This window comes from Hypanus sabinus, chromosome 4 (assembly GCF_030144855.1).
Source record: "Hypanus sabinus isolate sHypSab1 chromosome 4, sHypSab1.hap1, whole genome shotgun sequence".
NCBI classification, from domain to species: Eukaryota; Metazoa; Chordata; class Chondrichthyes; order Myliobatiformes; family Dasyatidae; genus Hypanus; species Hypanus sabinus.
Window position 1 is genome coordinate 174371636 of NC_082709.1, and position 16524 is coordinate 174388159.

A 16524-nucleotide genomic window follows, 5' to 3' on the forward strand; every position below is an offset into this window, starting at 1 on the left:
GCTTCTCTAAACTTGTCACGAACTAAGCAAATCAGATGGTTGAATGACTAGGGAACAAGGAGGTAAAATTCTGTGTGAAAGAAACTTTGGAAGCTTTAAGGAAAGCTAAGGAATTGTGATTCAGATCGGAAATTTATGATTAGAAAGTGGCAGAAATTGAATTATAATTTCAATGGGGGAAATAGGCACTTGAGAGGGAACAATTCCCAGTACAATGGGTGTGGGAATAGGACTGATACAATTGCTGAACTGGTAGCAGTTACACCAGGTGATTTTCTGAATTGCTGTGACAATTCTAACTACAGCTCCTTCACCCTCAAAGGCAAGCGCAGTTACTGCCAAAGAACGAATTTACTGAACATGTAGCAATGAGGAAAGATTCCACTGTAAAAAAATAAATCTGAAAGAATTTACAAGATCGTTGATTGAATCTGAAAATATGGATGGTATTTTATAAAATCAACACTGTCATTGCTGGGGAAGTTATAAATTTGCACATATTTACGTACCTCAGCTAGCAAAGTTAGAGCTTGCACACTGTACAGAGAAGCGACAGTTGTCGACACCACAGTAGAAGGTGGAGGGGAGGAGCCTTAGAGTCAGAAACAAAGAAATCTGGCTTTACTTTAATCAGCGGCACATTAATATTGTTCAATTACTGTTGGAAGATACAAACTATATGTTGCATTCTGTATAAGGTACTTACAAAATATATCAATTTGATCAAATGTATAGCTCCGAACTAGACAATATTTAAATAAATAGAGTGGGAATCGATCCACGTTATTTATGTTTTCGGCAAGTCGTGTTAGCACAGTACAACGTTCAGCACCGACACGTTCATCTTCAGCACCACACAGTCCCACAAAACAAAAACCCCACTTTCAGCATGGACTGAAGCATAATCATCTCAAACAGTGTGTTTTCATGGAGGTGATTTTTTGGGTTCTGGCTGCATTTAATTCTATGGCAATATACGAGGATATACAATATGACAGCAGGAAAAATTAAACAGCATTTTCTGCTTCCCATGCCAGAGACACACTCCAAACCTGTCAAACAAAAATCTTTCTGACTCGTGTCAATTTGATCTGCAATTCAACAAGTTCTTCAAAAAATATATTGTTGGTATCAACAGCCGTATCTGAGTGAGATTCGTCCCACACTGAAACAGGCCCTTAGCCTATTATACCTAAAGCCAACTATCGAGTATCTATCCACTAATCCCATTTACCACTCCTAGGGGAAACAATCCCACTCTGAGAAGATCCACCCGATGCAACGCCCTGGTACATCTCACCTATAGCCTCTCCATTACAATCATGTCCTTCCTATAATGTGGTGACCAGAACAAAGCTGTGGCCCGCCCAATGTTTTATGATGTTGTAACACACACTAAAGCTGGAAGAACTCAGCAGACTAGGTAGCATCTATGGCAAAGAGTAAACAGTCAACATTTTGGCTGCCGAGTCCCTCCAGCATATTGTGTGCTTTGATTTCCAGCATCTGCAGATTTTCTCTCTTTTATGAAGTTGTGACAGGACCTCCCTGGACTTGCATTTTGTGCCCTTGCTAACAAAGGCAACCATCCCTTATGCCTTCTGCACCACTCCATCTCTGTCTGCAGCCACCCTTACGATTCTTTGCTATTGGACATCCCTACACTCCTTTGGGGCATACCAGGAATAGTATGTCCTGCACCTATTAACTGTCAAGAATGCATCACCTCTTAGAACAGGGTTCCCAACCTGGGGCTACACACCCCTTGCTTAATGGTATTAGTCCATGGCATAACAAAGGTTGGGAACCCCTGTCTTAGAACATTGAGGAAGTTTGCCATGTTACCAAATACTAATAAACTTAAATCGAGGCAATGTTAAAAATATGCTGACTGATTGCATCATTGTGTGGTACAACAATTCAAATGCACAGGAATGCAAGAAGCTGGAGAGAGTAGGAGACGCAAGCCAATACATCACAGGCACACCGTCCCACCAGCAGTGGAATTGATATGAGGCACTCTCTCAAGAGGGCAACATCCATCACCAGCACCATCTGAGCCATGCCATCTTCTCAGTGGCCATCAGGCAGAAGCTGCAGAAGCCTGAAATTCCACACCACCAGGTTCAAGAACAGCTGCTTGCCTTCAAACCATCTGGTTCTTGAACCAAGCTGCACAAGCATAATCACTACCCCAGTATATCAACATGATGAGCATTTTGCACCACAATGGACTTCTGGTATATTTTGTTTTAATTGTGTTCTTTCTTGTAAAATTTTTACTTGTGAAAGCCGCTCATCTGATGCTCTGTGCCTGTCTTGCTGCTGCTGCGTTTTATTATAGCAGCTATGCAGACGTGTACTTGTGCATATGACAATAAATTCGACTTTGATTTTAATCTAGATTACATTTAAAATGCTACTGCCCTACCCAATTATTTTATCAGCTGATCAACTTCATCCTGTGACACAAGGTTACCCTCCTTACAATCAATGACAATTCAGTACTGTCCCAGCAATAGCAAAACCACATGACACACAAGCAAAATAAAAGAAATTGTAAACAGAAAAAAAAATCTAAGGATACAGGTCTTTAATAGAAAGATGTGTCAAAAGCTCCACTCTGTTCTGTCCTGCATGGATACTGTTCAACCTGCTGCTGTCTCTGTTCTGTACTTAATCTATATCCTCCTCCTGTCCAGACCAAAACCCTTCAACTGCCATTCCATGAAGAGGAATAAAAAGTCAACATTTCAGGCCATGAAGGGTCTCAGCCCAAAACAATGACTGTTACTCCTCTCCATGCATGCTCCAGTATTTTGTGTTTGCTGTTCTGGATTTCAACAGCTGCAGAATTAGTGTTTATGAAATGCCACTGCTTGCTGAGAATGTGAGTGCTATTGAGAAATATACCTGAAACATAACCATTATATATATCTGAACTATAATCACTATGTATTAGCTATTTGCTATACTATGCAATCACTTATAGGTACTGAATATTACTATGTATTATTTTACTAGACACATTTTGTTATGTGTTGTTTTCACTAGATACTTTGTACTCTCTTAGCTGCATATTATGGCACTTATGGCCTGCTTGTTTTGCAACACTATTAGCTGTGATGTATCCCAGCCTTTGTTTAGTGTGAGATTGTGGCGACTCATTTCCTAGCGTATCCGAACCGACTCTCAATTAGATAGCCTACGGGGGTTTGCGAGCACAGAGCTTTGGAGCCTCTTCGCCATGGGGGGCCGGTTGACAGAGGCTTAAAAGTGAGGCTGAAGTTTTCGAATAAAGTTTTTCCTTCGACTGCAGTTACCGACTCCGTGTCGTAATTTTAGCGCTGCGTGTAGCACACCGCTACAAGATAACGGTAGCGGACAGGATGCTGCGAGCAGGAATGTAATGTGAGGGAGGTTGTCTGAAAAACATAATCTTGGCCACAAATAAGGCCCCAATGCGAACGGGTGAAAAACAATGGTGACGTACCGTGGGCTAGGCAAGAGCGATTAATTAATTCATATATAGATGATATGCAACTAAAAATCGATTGGGTATGCTAATAAAACCGAAATGTAACTGAGATAAGAAAATACTATAAAGAATGCTATACACCGGAGCTCGGCGGGCTTTCGGTGACAAATTCATTGATTGCCTCAGCCTTTGTTTGCAAATAAAGGTTTAATTTTCTTGAAGAATTGTCTCTGTCTCCAGGTCATTTCAATTAACCACGACAAAATTGGCGACCGCGGCAGGACCAGAAAGAGACCCGTGGAAAGGAAACGGCAGATTGGGAACGCTTCCCAGTCCTCTAGGGACCCCCATAAGGCTAACAGAATTAAGGGTGCACACAAACAAAAGGTAAGCGCTTTTTGCGACAATTTGGACTAAGAATTCTGTTGGCTTTGGGGAGGTCTTGGAGTCTCAGAAGTGTGGAACCACTGCCGAAGGGTCTCTCCGGTCCAAAGAATCTGGCAGAATTGGGGGTTAACAGGAGGCTCAGAGGATTGATCAAGAACACTGCAGTGAGGGTAAGTACAAATAAGTTAATAAGTTAAGAAAAATTCCACGTGGTGTTAGTAAATCCCTGTGGATACCGCTTCACAGAGAGCGAAGGGCTGCACGGGCAGGGTAAGAAAAAATAGAATAGAATTAGAGTAGAAAATCTTCGTGGATACCGCCTTAAGAGATAAGGGTCTGAACAGACGAGGTGCAAAGAGCAAGTTCTGTGGGTACCGCTCTGAATAGAGGTTTGCACGGGCAGAACAGAGTAGCCTAGGCATAGAATTAGAGTAAATAATATTATCCAGTAAACAAACTGTGAATCTCTGAAATACCTTAAAAAGAGAGAATAACATGACAGGTGAAGGATCGGCAGTAGAGATTCTGAGCAAAAAATTCCCGTTAATTAAATATGAGATCATAAAAACTTCAGAAAAATGGGAAAAAAGAACCAAAAACCTGGTCACAAAGTGGCCAAGAGAAGGAACGTTTGATGTAAGGTTGTGCGAAGAAATTAAGGGATTAATTAAAAATTACAAACCAAAAGATAAATCTAAGAAAAGAGGGCAAAAAAGAGAACGAGAAACGGAAGTGCAAAAACTCTTCAGAACGCAGGGAGAGAGGCTGAGGAGGACAGGTAGAATATTGATTACAAGCGAGGAAGACACTAAGGTGCTGGAAAAACTGCCTGTTAGAGAGAGAGGAGGGTACGGTGAGAAGCTGGCTTCAGCTCCATACCCGGATGTGAAAGAAACAGAAAAGCCCCCTCCCTATAATGAGGAAGGAACCCCTAAGCAGTGCCCCCTGCTGACAGGAACAGTAAACATGCAGGGAGAAGTACAAGTTTGGGATAATGAGGAGTACCGGTTATACTGTAGAGACAGACAGACTAGAAGAGAATAGGAATCATCTAGACAGCAAGAATGGAGTGAGTTGAGAGGAAGTTGGAGGAAGGTAGGAGATGAGGGTTTGGAAGAAATACGAGAGAGGACGGAGAAGCAGATATTGGAGATGGAAGAGGAGACTAGAGTGGAGAAGGAGCAAGAAAGAAGGTATACCCCAGGAGGGTATGAGTGGCAGCCAGTAGTACTAGGGCCAGCAATAGATGAAGAACCAAGTGAGGAAGGAAGCTTGATTACATGGAACGGGGAGAAGGAAATGCTGCTGCTGCTGGTAAAGGGATCAGGACAAGTACAGTATATCCCTTGGGGATCCCAGGACCTGGAAGGGCTGAAAAATACTCTGCCTAGTCTGCACGAGGGGGCAGGAAAGTGGATTAGAGCCTTTGAGGAGGAAACAACGGGACGTTTGTTGGCTATGGGAGATTTGAGGGCACTGCTGATAAGATTGATGGGAACTTCCAAGCTGAAAGAACTGATGGAAACGGCTGGCTTACAGAATGTGGACAGCCCACAGACTGATGGGGCCAGTTTTGATCCAGTGAGGCAGAGGGTATGGCAGGCCCTCAGGAAGCTTTAGCCACCCAGAGTGGACCCCAAAGCCTTAAAGGGGGAACTACTGGGAGACACTGAAAACCCAGCAGCCTATGTAGAAAACCAGTTGAAAAGGTGGAGACTGGAGACTGAGCAAGAGGTGGAAAATAGCTTGTTTCTGAACTCACTGTTCCAACAGAGCATTTTGGATGCAATGCCTCCACTGGTCAAGTCTAAATTGGAGGAGGTGGTTGGGCTGTCATCACTGACCCCACAAGCATTCAGTGATCACGTAGTCCACGCGGTGGAGAAATATCGGAGAGACAAACGCAAGCTGGCTGAGCAGCAAGAAGAGGTGCAGCGAAAGCCATTGCAAATGCAGCTCGAAGAACTGAAAAAGAAGGACAAAGAAAAAAGCAAAAAGATGCTGCCAGCCATCACTAATGTGAGTACAGCCATTACACCATTAGATGGGGGAACCGGTCATTCTGTCAGTCAAAGGCCAGAAAACCCCATGCCAATAATGAATGTCTCCGGCAGAACGTTTCCACGGATGCCCTATTGGGGACAGAGTAGAGTTAAGCAACAGCCCAGGCAGGGCTGGAACTCCCAAGGAGGGGGACAGAGGAGTTATGGGCAAAGAGGATTAGAGAGGAGACAGGGGGAAAGAGAGGTAGAAAGATTGTGCTGGGGATGCAACCAGCCTGGACACATGAAGAGAGACTGCCCAGTTAAACCATGGCCCATCTCGTATCAGCAGGAGCCGATGGCAAGGGAGCCACAGTTTGGCTACATGCCAGCTCCTGGGGGTCAAAGCGGACCTGTAAACCCCTATGCAAGATATTAGGAGTGCCCCGAGAACTCGAGTGGGAAGGGACATTACCCAATGATAACGAGGGAGGCAGAGGAGGAACCTATGGTTCAGGTTATGTTAGAAGGGCAACTGACACCAATGATGATAGATACTGGAGCCATGTACACTTGTGTACAGCCACAGTATGCCCTTCACCTTCCCATGTCAGGAAAATTTATTAAGACGGTAGGGTTCTGGGGGAAAACACAGTTAACACAGTGGATGGCTCCAGTGCATTTGAAAATGGGAAATAAAGGAACTGTCTTACCAGTACTAGTATCTAAAGGAACTCAGATTAACCTGTTAGGCAGAGATGCTTTATTGAAACTGGAATTGAAATGAGAATGCACCAGAAATGGGTTCAGTGTGGAAAGGGCAGGGGCTCAATTAATAGTGCAAGAAGATAAGAGAGCCAATGTTTTTTGGATAGGGGACATAGAAGATCAGATCTCGGATAACTGGGAAAAGTGGAAACAGGACATGCAGGCCATATTACCTGAGGCTGTAGCGCCCAAATCTGAGTTACATTGTACTGTAATTTTCGATGAGACCCAGAATAAGGAGGTAGAGAGGAGATGGAACATGAGGACAGATATTCGACAACACCTGAAAGGGGAAACCATAGTAATTGGGAAGCAGGGGGCAGCCCTGCAAGTCACGTGGAATACCTTCTTGAAGGAATGGTACAGAATACCGGAAGCTGTACCCCACGTAACCTTGCTGGTAAATGAGGGATACCAGTCTAAAGACCTCGGACTCCTGGTAAAGCAGGTAAGCACCGTAACGGTTTGGAGAAAGGTTATGCCTGAGGTATGGATATCCGGAGACAACAACTACATTAAGATAGGGGTAAACACAGATGTGACAGGAACTATGAAGGAAATTTAAGTAACTCCTCAGCCACACATGCCGTTGTTGGGGCAGGCAAGGGGTCAGCAGAAAAATAAAAGTTTGGACAAGTTGCCATCTATTCTGTGGTCGCAACATGACACAGACGTGGGGAAAATAGAAACAGCCAGTCCGGTGGAGGTAAGGTTAAAGAAAGGAGCAGTTCCACCTAGGAGACCACAATATCCCTTAAGACTGGAAGCAGAGGAAGGTATAGCGCCGACAATACAGGGACTGTTAGCGGCAGGAGTGCTTAAGAGAGTAACCAGCCCCTGCAATACTCCGCTGTTGCCTGTCCCAAAAGCAGACAGGTCTAAGTGGGGACTGGTGCAAGTGAATGAGGTAGTGGAGGATTTGGCAGCAGTGGTCCCGAATCCACACACACTGCTGACTAATATCCCGCCAGAAGCGAGCTACTTCTCAGTGATTGATTTGTATTCGGCTTTCTTCAGCATTCCTCTAGCCCAGGGGTCGGCAACCCGCGGCTCTTTCAACTCTGTGCTGCGGCTCCCTGTGCTTTGGAAAATAAATGATGAGTAATTAATTAAAATGTATTTATGTTAGTTTGTTAGTTTTTGAAATGTAATTCTAAATTTGAAGATTACGGTGATCTTGTACAATCTAAATAAAACGTTGTGGCGACCTATTTCCTGGCACATCCGAACCGGCTCACAATTTGCCACCGTTCCGGCTAAGGGTGATAGCCTACGGGGGTTTGTGAGCCCATGGGGGGGGCAGGTTGAGAGAGGCTTAAAAGCAAGGCTGTGTAGTTCGAAAAAAGTTATCTTTTACTGCAGTTTACCCACTCCGTGTCGTTATTTTAGTGCTGTGTGTAGCACACCGCTACAATGTGTTTTTATCGCTATTAATATACGTCACCACTGCCAATGCCTGACACCCGCCAGTGCGGGATTTCTTTTAATTTTTCGATCCAAGGTAGGCTAACGATGTAGTAACCTTCAACCCGACATCTTTTTTTCGGAGTTCAAAATGTTTTTGTTGCATGCAGAAACGTAATTTCGTTTGCTCTGCAGGAGTTCATCGATTTCATAAATGCAACACATTATAGTTTGTTTATACATAGCATAAAGGCAAAAAAAAACGTTGTATGCAGTGTTATTTCATTTTAAATGTCAAACGGGTTTTGTGGCTCCCAGTATTTTCTTTTCTGTGGGAAGCGGGTCCATGTGGCTCTTTCAGTGGTAAAGGTTGCCGACCCCTGCTCTAGCCGAACAGTGTCAGTATTTGTTTGCATTTACATACAGAGGCAACCAGTACACCTACACTAGAATACCACAAGGATTTAAGCATTCACCACGATTTTAATAAAGTACTGAAGGAAGATTTGGATGGCATTTCGCTGGAAAGTACACTGATACAGTATGTGGATGATTTGTTGATTTGCTCTGAAAGTGAAGAGCAGTCTGAACGGGTTACTGTGATACTTTTAGAGAAACTGGCATATGGAGGACATAAGAAAAAGCTGCAATTTTGTAAGCAGCAGGTGGAATATTTAGGAAGGATGGTATCTAAGGGTGTAAAGGCAGTAGCGCCGAGTCAAATTGAAGCGATAACAAAGGCTCCAAAGCCCCAAACAGTAGGGCAGATGATGACGTTTCTGGGAATGACAGGATTAGAGAATATGCTGAGATTGTAGCACCACTGAGAAAGATAATGAAGGAAGCAGGCCATACCAATTTGAGAATTAGCCTGCAGTGGAATGAGGAGGCGGAGATAGCTTTCAATACTATAAAACAGGAATTGCAGTCAGCCCCAGCATTAGCATTACCTGACTATGAAAAGGTTTTCCATTTGTATGTATCTAATCGACGGGAAGGCTATGCCGCAGCAGTGCTGACACAAGTGACAGGTACAGGGAAGACGAAGCAGCCAGGAAAGCGTCTGGGTGTACATCAGTTATTATTGCACCCCAGGTAAGCCTAGAGCTGGAACCCATGATAGAGGACCTGGTTGAAATGCAAGGTAAGGCAACTTTGGCAGAACAGGCAATGTGGAGGCGACGGGGGGCCAAGCAGAACCCGGAAGGCTTGTGGAGCACGGAAGACGGTTTGTTGGTAGCGCCCACCCCTCTACTAACGATTCTGATTTCAGAAGCACATGGGATGGACCATTGTGCAAGGGGGGAAGTGATAAAGAAAATAAAGAAAGATGGTTTTTGGTCACCTTATTTGCAGGCTTCAGTGGACTTTGTCTTGTCACAGTGCGAGGTATGCGCACAGAATAATGTTCGAAAGGGAATTACAACCCCAATAGGTCACATACCCGTGCCTGAAGGACCATTTCGACATCTGGTGATCGACTACGTAGATATGATAAAAACAGTAAGAGGGAAAAGATACATTCTGGTGGTAATTGACAGGTTCAGCAGATGGGTAGAGGCAATACCCTCGCAGGATCAAGGGGCAGGAACAGTGGTAAAGTTGCTGACAAATGAAATGATCCCAAGGTTTGGAATACCTTCAGAGATTAGCTCGGACAACAGTTCGGCCTTCATCCAAAAGGTGGTCAAATTGGTATTACAAGTACTGAGAATACAACAAAGGTTTGGATGTGTGTACCACCCACAGTCACAGGGCATGGTGGAAAGAATCAATGGCACTCTGAAGGCCAAACTAAACACAATTTGTGCAGACACTAAACTTAATTGGGTCGATGTTTTACCGTTAGCATTGATGAGTTACCACATGCAAACTAATCGAGTGACATGCCTGACACCGCATGAGATGCTCACTGGGAAGCTCTCATACCTGTGATAGGGGTAAGCAAAAATGTTGAATGGATAAATTATATATACTACAATCAACAGAGGTTCATCAACTACACTGACGATGCGCTGGAGGCCTTAGGGCAACAGCTGGATGCAACTAGCAGGATGGCGTGGCAAAACAGACAGGTACTGGATTGGCTTTTGGCAGAAAAAGGGGGTGTGTGTGTGATGTTTGGAGATCAATGCTGCACTTTCATACCAAACAATACTAGCCCAGAAGAGTCTTTCACCAGAGCAATGAATAAATTAAAGGATCTGCGGAAGGAGGTCAAACAGAATGCAGGATTTGGGCATCAGTGGTTTGACTGGTTAGAGAGCATACTAGGGGGATGGGGTGTGTGGCTGATTAAATTGGCAATGATGCTGATAAGCTGTGCATTTATTCTGTGCTGTTTTTTTCCATGTCTCAAGACTTTGATAGTGCGTGCGACAGCAAAACAATTCCCGATGCTCCTGGAAATTGTTAAATCTGACCCTAGACAGGGAGAAAAGCCGATGATGTACTGTTACAGTCTGCACGATGCATCAAGCGGACTGGAAGGAGTTAATAATGTGGACACTAGTCTGTAAGGGTGTCTGAGTCTTTTTTCCTGTCTCAGCTACGGAGGGACAGGTTTTTGGCTCAATAGCCTAGGACAGGGGTCAGCAACCTTTACCACTGAAAGAGCCACTTGGACCCGTTTCCCACAGAAAAGAAAACACTGGGAGCCGCAAAACCCGCTTGATATTTAAAATGAAATAACGCTGCATACAACGTTTTGTTTTGCCTTTATGCTATGTATAAACAAACTATAATGTGTTGCATTTATGAAATTGATGAACTCCTGCAGAGAAAATGAAATTACATTTCTACATGCAACAAAAACATTTTGAACTCCGAAAAAAAGACGTTGGGTTGAAGGTTACTTTTAAGTAAAATACTCAACGTCTATTTGAGTCCTTCTTGTATTTATGAAAAACGCCAAACTTAAATTTGCCGCCAGCAGCAAACCAAAAATAACGTCAGCCAGCTGTCAACCTGAAAAATAAAAGGACTATTTCACTGAACAATGAAAACATATGAATATACGTAAAATAATAGGCAATTAAAATATTTATCATACTTGTTCAGGTTGACTCACACCTGACAATGCAGTCGTATTTAGTAGGGATGGATCGATGCTTAGGGGAGTGACCGGGAAGGATAATGTGTTTTTTTCCTCTCTGAACTCACAGAAGCGTTTCCCAAACGATGTTTGCATTGCGATGATTGCAGAATGTAAATACTCCGAATTTATCATGTCGTGACCTTGTTTGAACTCTCTCAAATTGGGGAAGTGAGACAATGTGCCTTTCTGTAAATCTCTGGCAAGCAACGTCAACTTGCGCTCGAATGCCAAAACATCCTCCAACATGTGCAGGGCTGTACGTCCGTTGAAGAGCTGTGTTCAGCGTGTTCAGGTGCGCTGTCATGTCTACCATGAAGTGTAGCTTTTCCAGCCACTCTGGCTGTTCCAGCTCAGGAAAGTTGAGCCCTTTGCTGCCCAGGAAAGTTTTCACTTCTTCCAGACACGCGACAAAGCGTTTCAGCACCTCCCCTTTGGACAGCCACCGGACTTTGTTGTGCAGCAGGAGATCAGAATATGCGCTTTCCAGCTCGTCCAGTAACAAACGGAATTGACGGTGATTTAAACTTTTGCCATTATTTTATTGACAATCTGAATGACAACATCCATTACTTCTGTGCATTCCGGAGGAAATGTTTGAGCGCACAGTGCCTCTTGGTGCAAGATGCAGTGAAAAGTCAGCAGCTTTCTGTCCAGCGACTTCTGCAGTAAAGCCACAAATCCCTTGTGCGTTCCCGTCATATTCGGTGCCCCATCAGTAGCTACTGACACCAGATGGGTGGTCTTTATTCCTTTGGCTCTTAAACAATTCAAGACAGCCTCACAGATGTCCTCCCCCCGTGTTTGGTCTTTTAGAGGTATCAACTCAATCAGTTCTTCCTGTGGCCCGGCAGAGTTTACATACCGGCAGAACAACGCTATTTGTTCAATATCACCTTTGTCTTTAGACTCGTCACAGGCAATGGAGTAGGCCACAGCTGAATTGATGTCTTTAATTTGCTGTCTTGTGATGTCTTCTGCCATTTTTATGGTTCTGTCTTTGACAGTCTTTGCAGAGAGGGGCATATCCCTGATTTTCTGCACAATTTCACTCTTGTTTTTAAAGTCCGTGAATAGATGTTCTGAAATCTTAATGAAAGATTCTTTTATATATTCACCATCTGTAAACTGCTTCCCGTGCCTGACTATTTCCTGAGCGGCAATATAACTGGCGTATGTCGTTGATTTTCCAGACTTCATCCATTTCTGGAAATGATTTTTGCTCAGATCAACCTTCCGCATCAGTTCCGAAACGGCTTTTTTTCTCTCATCTCCATCCGGATATTTTTGAGCAAAGGCTGCGTGTTTATTCTGGAAATGCCTTGCGACATTTGACTTTTTGTTGTTTGCTAGTTTCTCATTGCATATTAAGCATACCGGTAAACCAGTCTCGTCAACAGTGAAAGCAAATGAATCTGTCCACGTATCATTAAACGTTCTGTTTTCTTCAGTCACTTTTCTTTTTTTAGAATTCTCCATAGTTGGCTTACCTTGGATCGAAAAATTAAAGAAATCGCGCACTGGCGGGTGTCAGGTATTGGCAGTGGTGACGTATATTAATAGCGATAAAAACACGTTGTAGCGGTGTGCTCACGCAGTCAGTAAACTGCAGTCGAATAACTTTATTCGAACTAAACAGCCTTGCTTTTAAGCCTCCCTCAACCCAGCCCCCATGGACGCAGATGCTGCAAAAGACGCGTACTCACAAACCCCCGTAGGCTATCTCCCTTAGCCTGAATGCTGGCTAATTGTGAGCCGTTTCGGATGTGCCAGGAAATGTGTCGCCACACTTAGATTGTACAAGATCACCATAATCTTCAAATTTAGAATTACATTTCAAAAGCTAACAAACTAACATAAAATACATTTTAATTAAATACTGACCAATTATTTCCCAAAGCCACAGGGAGCCGCAGCACAGAGGTGAAAGAGCCACAAATGGCTCGGGAGCCGCAGGTTGCCGACCCCCGGCCTAGGATAACAGAGAGAGATCATTTTGAGTTCCGAGTATGGAAATTGTAGTTGACCCAAATTTGGGATTAAAATGTTGGACTTTATTTTGGCTTTGGTGCACGGCCTCTGAGTGTTCTCTTTCTGTGTGAGACCCTGTGGGTCTCAAAGGGGGGATTATATTGAGAAATATACCTGAAACATAACCATTATATATATCTGAACTATAATCACTATGTATTAGCTATTTGCTATACTATGTAATCACTTATAGGTACCGAATATTAATATGTATTATTTTACTAGACACATTTTGTTATGTGTTGTTTTCACTAGATACTTTGTACTCTCTTAGCTGCATATTATGGCACTTACAGAACACCTGCTTGTTTTGCAACACTATTAGCTGCGATGTATCCCAGCCTTTGTTTAGTGTGAGATAACGGTAGCGGACAGGATGCTGCGAGCAGGAATGTAATGTGAGGGAGGTTGTCTGAAAAACATAATCTTGGCCACAAATAAGGCCCCAATGCGAACGGGTGAAAAACAATGGTGACGTACCGCGGGCTAGGCAAGAGCGACTAATTAATTCATATATAGATGATATGCAACTAAAAATCGATTGGGTATGCTAATAAAACTGAAATGTAACTGAGACAAGAAATTACTATAAAGAATGCTGTACACCGGAGCTCGGCGGGCTTTCGGTGACAAGTTCATTGATTGCCTCAGCCTTTGTTTGCAAATAAAGGTTTAACTTTCTTGAAGAATTGTCTGTGTCTCCAGGTTTTCAAGTAACCACGACAGTGCCTGATGAGAAATGGCCAAGTTGTCAAGTATATCAGGAGCTGCTACGTTTTTTTTCTGCTTTCTTACTAGTATTATCCTGACTGCTTGGTCCCAATTAAGAAAATAGAACTATATGATTGAAAGCTCAATACCTTGTTTTTTTTTGCACAGGATGCAAGTATCTTTATAGAAATAAAGAATGAGGAAACGTCATAACTGTTTACCAGCAGCCCCAGGTAAATTCTGTACAAGGTACAGGGTATCAGTAATGAATCATCAACTAATGTGATTAATGTTTCAAAAATGCTGGAGGAGAATAAATGGTAAGCTGGATCTTGTTGAAACAAAAATCAACAGGACTCCCAAAATAAAACATAGTTGTGCAACTTGTGTGCTCAAAAATGCTGTAGTGAAGTCATTAAAAACAATGTATTAGGAGCTTAATTATTCAATCATCACCTCACGCTGTCACATGCTTCCTCCATCACATGTCCTTCATTTTCACTCATGACTTACTTTTCCTCTTCCCTGGACACCCACCATCCCCAATCTGCTTCCCTTTTCTCCTTGGTCTATTGTCCTTTCCTATTAGATTCCTTCTTCTTCAGCCTCTTACCTTCTCCACCTATCTCCTTTCAGCTTCTTTCTTCATCCCTCCCACCTTCCCCCTCACCTGGTCCAACTTATCACCCATCAACTTGTATTCCTTCCCATCCCCCCACCTCCTTATACTGGCTTCCACCCCCTTTCTTTCCAGTCCTGGTAAGGCTATCAGCTCAGAATGCTGACTAATTTCCTCTCCATAGATTCTGTCTGGCCTGCCGAGTTCCTCCAGCACTTTGTGTGTGTTGCTCAGGAATTCCAGCACCTGCAGAATCTCTTGTGCTTATAACATACTTCTAAGACAAAAAAAAAACAAGTTCTTTCATATAAGGTACAGTTGTGGCGACCCATTTCCTGGCACATCCGAACCGGCTCACAATTAGATAGCCTACGGGGGTTTGCGAGCACAGAGCTTTGGAGCCTCCGCGCCACGGGGGGCAGGTTGAGGGAGGCTTAAAAGTGAGGCTGAGGATTTTGAATAAAGTTTTTTCCTTTGACTGCAGTTACCAACTCCGTGTCGTAATTTTAGCGCTGTGTGTAGCACACCGCTACAATTGGTGACCCCGACGGTCCAAACGATTTTTGGACCAGAAATGACCGACGCCGCCTCTGTTCATGCGGTTTCGTTGAAACTGCCGGGTTTCTGGACACAGCGCCCAGACCTATGGTTCCAGCAAGCCGAAGCCCAATTCCACATTTGCCGGATCACCTCAGAAGACACCCGCTACTACTACGTGGTGAGCTCCCTCGACCAGGACACAGCGGCCCAGGTCGCGGAGTTCGTACAGTCGCCCCCGGCAGACGGCAAGTACACGGAATTCAAAGCCCTGCTCCTCAGGACTTTCGGACTCTCACGGCGCGAGCGGGCTGCCCGTTTACTGCACCTGGATGGCTTGGGCGACAGACCTCCATCGGCTTTAATGTATGAGATGCTGTCTCTCGCCGACAGACACACACCCTGCCTCATGTTTGAGCAGGCATTCCTGGAGCAGCTGCCCGAAGACATACGCCTGCTGCTGTCCGACGCGGATTTCAGTGACCCCCGGAAGGTGGCAGCCCGGGCGGACTTGCTGTGGAACGCCAAAAAGGTGAGCGGGGCGTCCATCGCACAGATCTCCCAGCCACGCTCCCAGCAGCAAACCAGTCCAGGCCCGGCCGCAGAGCCCGCCAACCCCCAGCCCAATGAACACTGGTGCTTCTACCACCAGCGATGGGGCGCAGAAGCCCGCCGTTGTCGCCCGCCCTGCAAGTTCCCGGGAAACGCCAGGGCCAGCCGCCGCTGATGGCTACGGCGGCTGGCCATCGGGATAGCCTCCTGTATGTGTGGGATAGAAGGTCGGGATGCCGGTTTTTGGTCGATACTGGGGCTGAGATCAGCGTTTTACCTCCGACGAGTTACGACACCCGCAGCAGGGCACCGGGTCCCCCCTTGAGGGCCGTGAATGGCAGCACAGTAAGGACCTATGGCACCCGTCAGGTGCAGCTACAGTTCAGCTCCAGCCGGTTCACGTGGGACTTCACACTGGCTGCCGTAGCCCAACCGCTTCTGGGTGTGGATTTTTTGCGAGCTCACAGCCTACTGGTCGACCTGCCCAGGAAGAGACTGGTACACGCCAAGACCTTTCAGACGTTCTCCCTGGGTACAGCCCAGTTGCCAGCCCCTCACCTCGGCTCCATCACGCTGTCTGACAATGACTTCACCAGGGTCCTGCCGGATTTCCCATCGGTTCTGGCACCGCAGTTCACAGCGGCCATGCCCAGGCACGGCGTACAGCACCACATCCCGACCCAGGGACCACCCCTCCACACCGGCGCTCGGTGGCTTCCCCCGGACAAGCTCCAACTGGCGAAGGAGGAGTTCCAGAGGATGGAGGAATTGGGGATCATCCGGCGGTCCGACAGCCCATGGGCCTCCCCCCTGCACATGGTGCCCAAAGCAACGGGAGGCTGGAGACGGTGCGGTGACTACCGCAGGCTGAACGAGGCTACCACACCGGACCGCTACCCTGTGCCGCACATTCAGGACTTTGCAGCAAACCTGCACAGCGCACGGATCTTCTCCAAGGTAG

At 45.2% G+C, this 16524-nt stretch overlaps 1 protein-coding gene across 3 annotated transcripts in view; it reads right to left on the reverse strand.

Annotated features, from left to right (window-relative positions):
* The window catches only part of dop1b (DOP1 leucine zipper like protein B), a 204075-nt gene that overhangs the window by 34880 nt on the left and 152671 nt on the right, over positions 1 to 16524 (reverse strand). For all 3 annotated transcript variants that reach the window (XM_059968854.1, XM_059968855.1, XM_059968856.1), the window contains one exon: positions 510 to 592. In XM_059968854.1, the coding sequence (XP_059824837.1) occupies positions 510 to 592 (83 nt within the window). The remainder of the gene's footprint in view (positions 1 to 509; positions 593 to 16524) is intronic.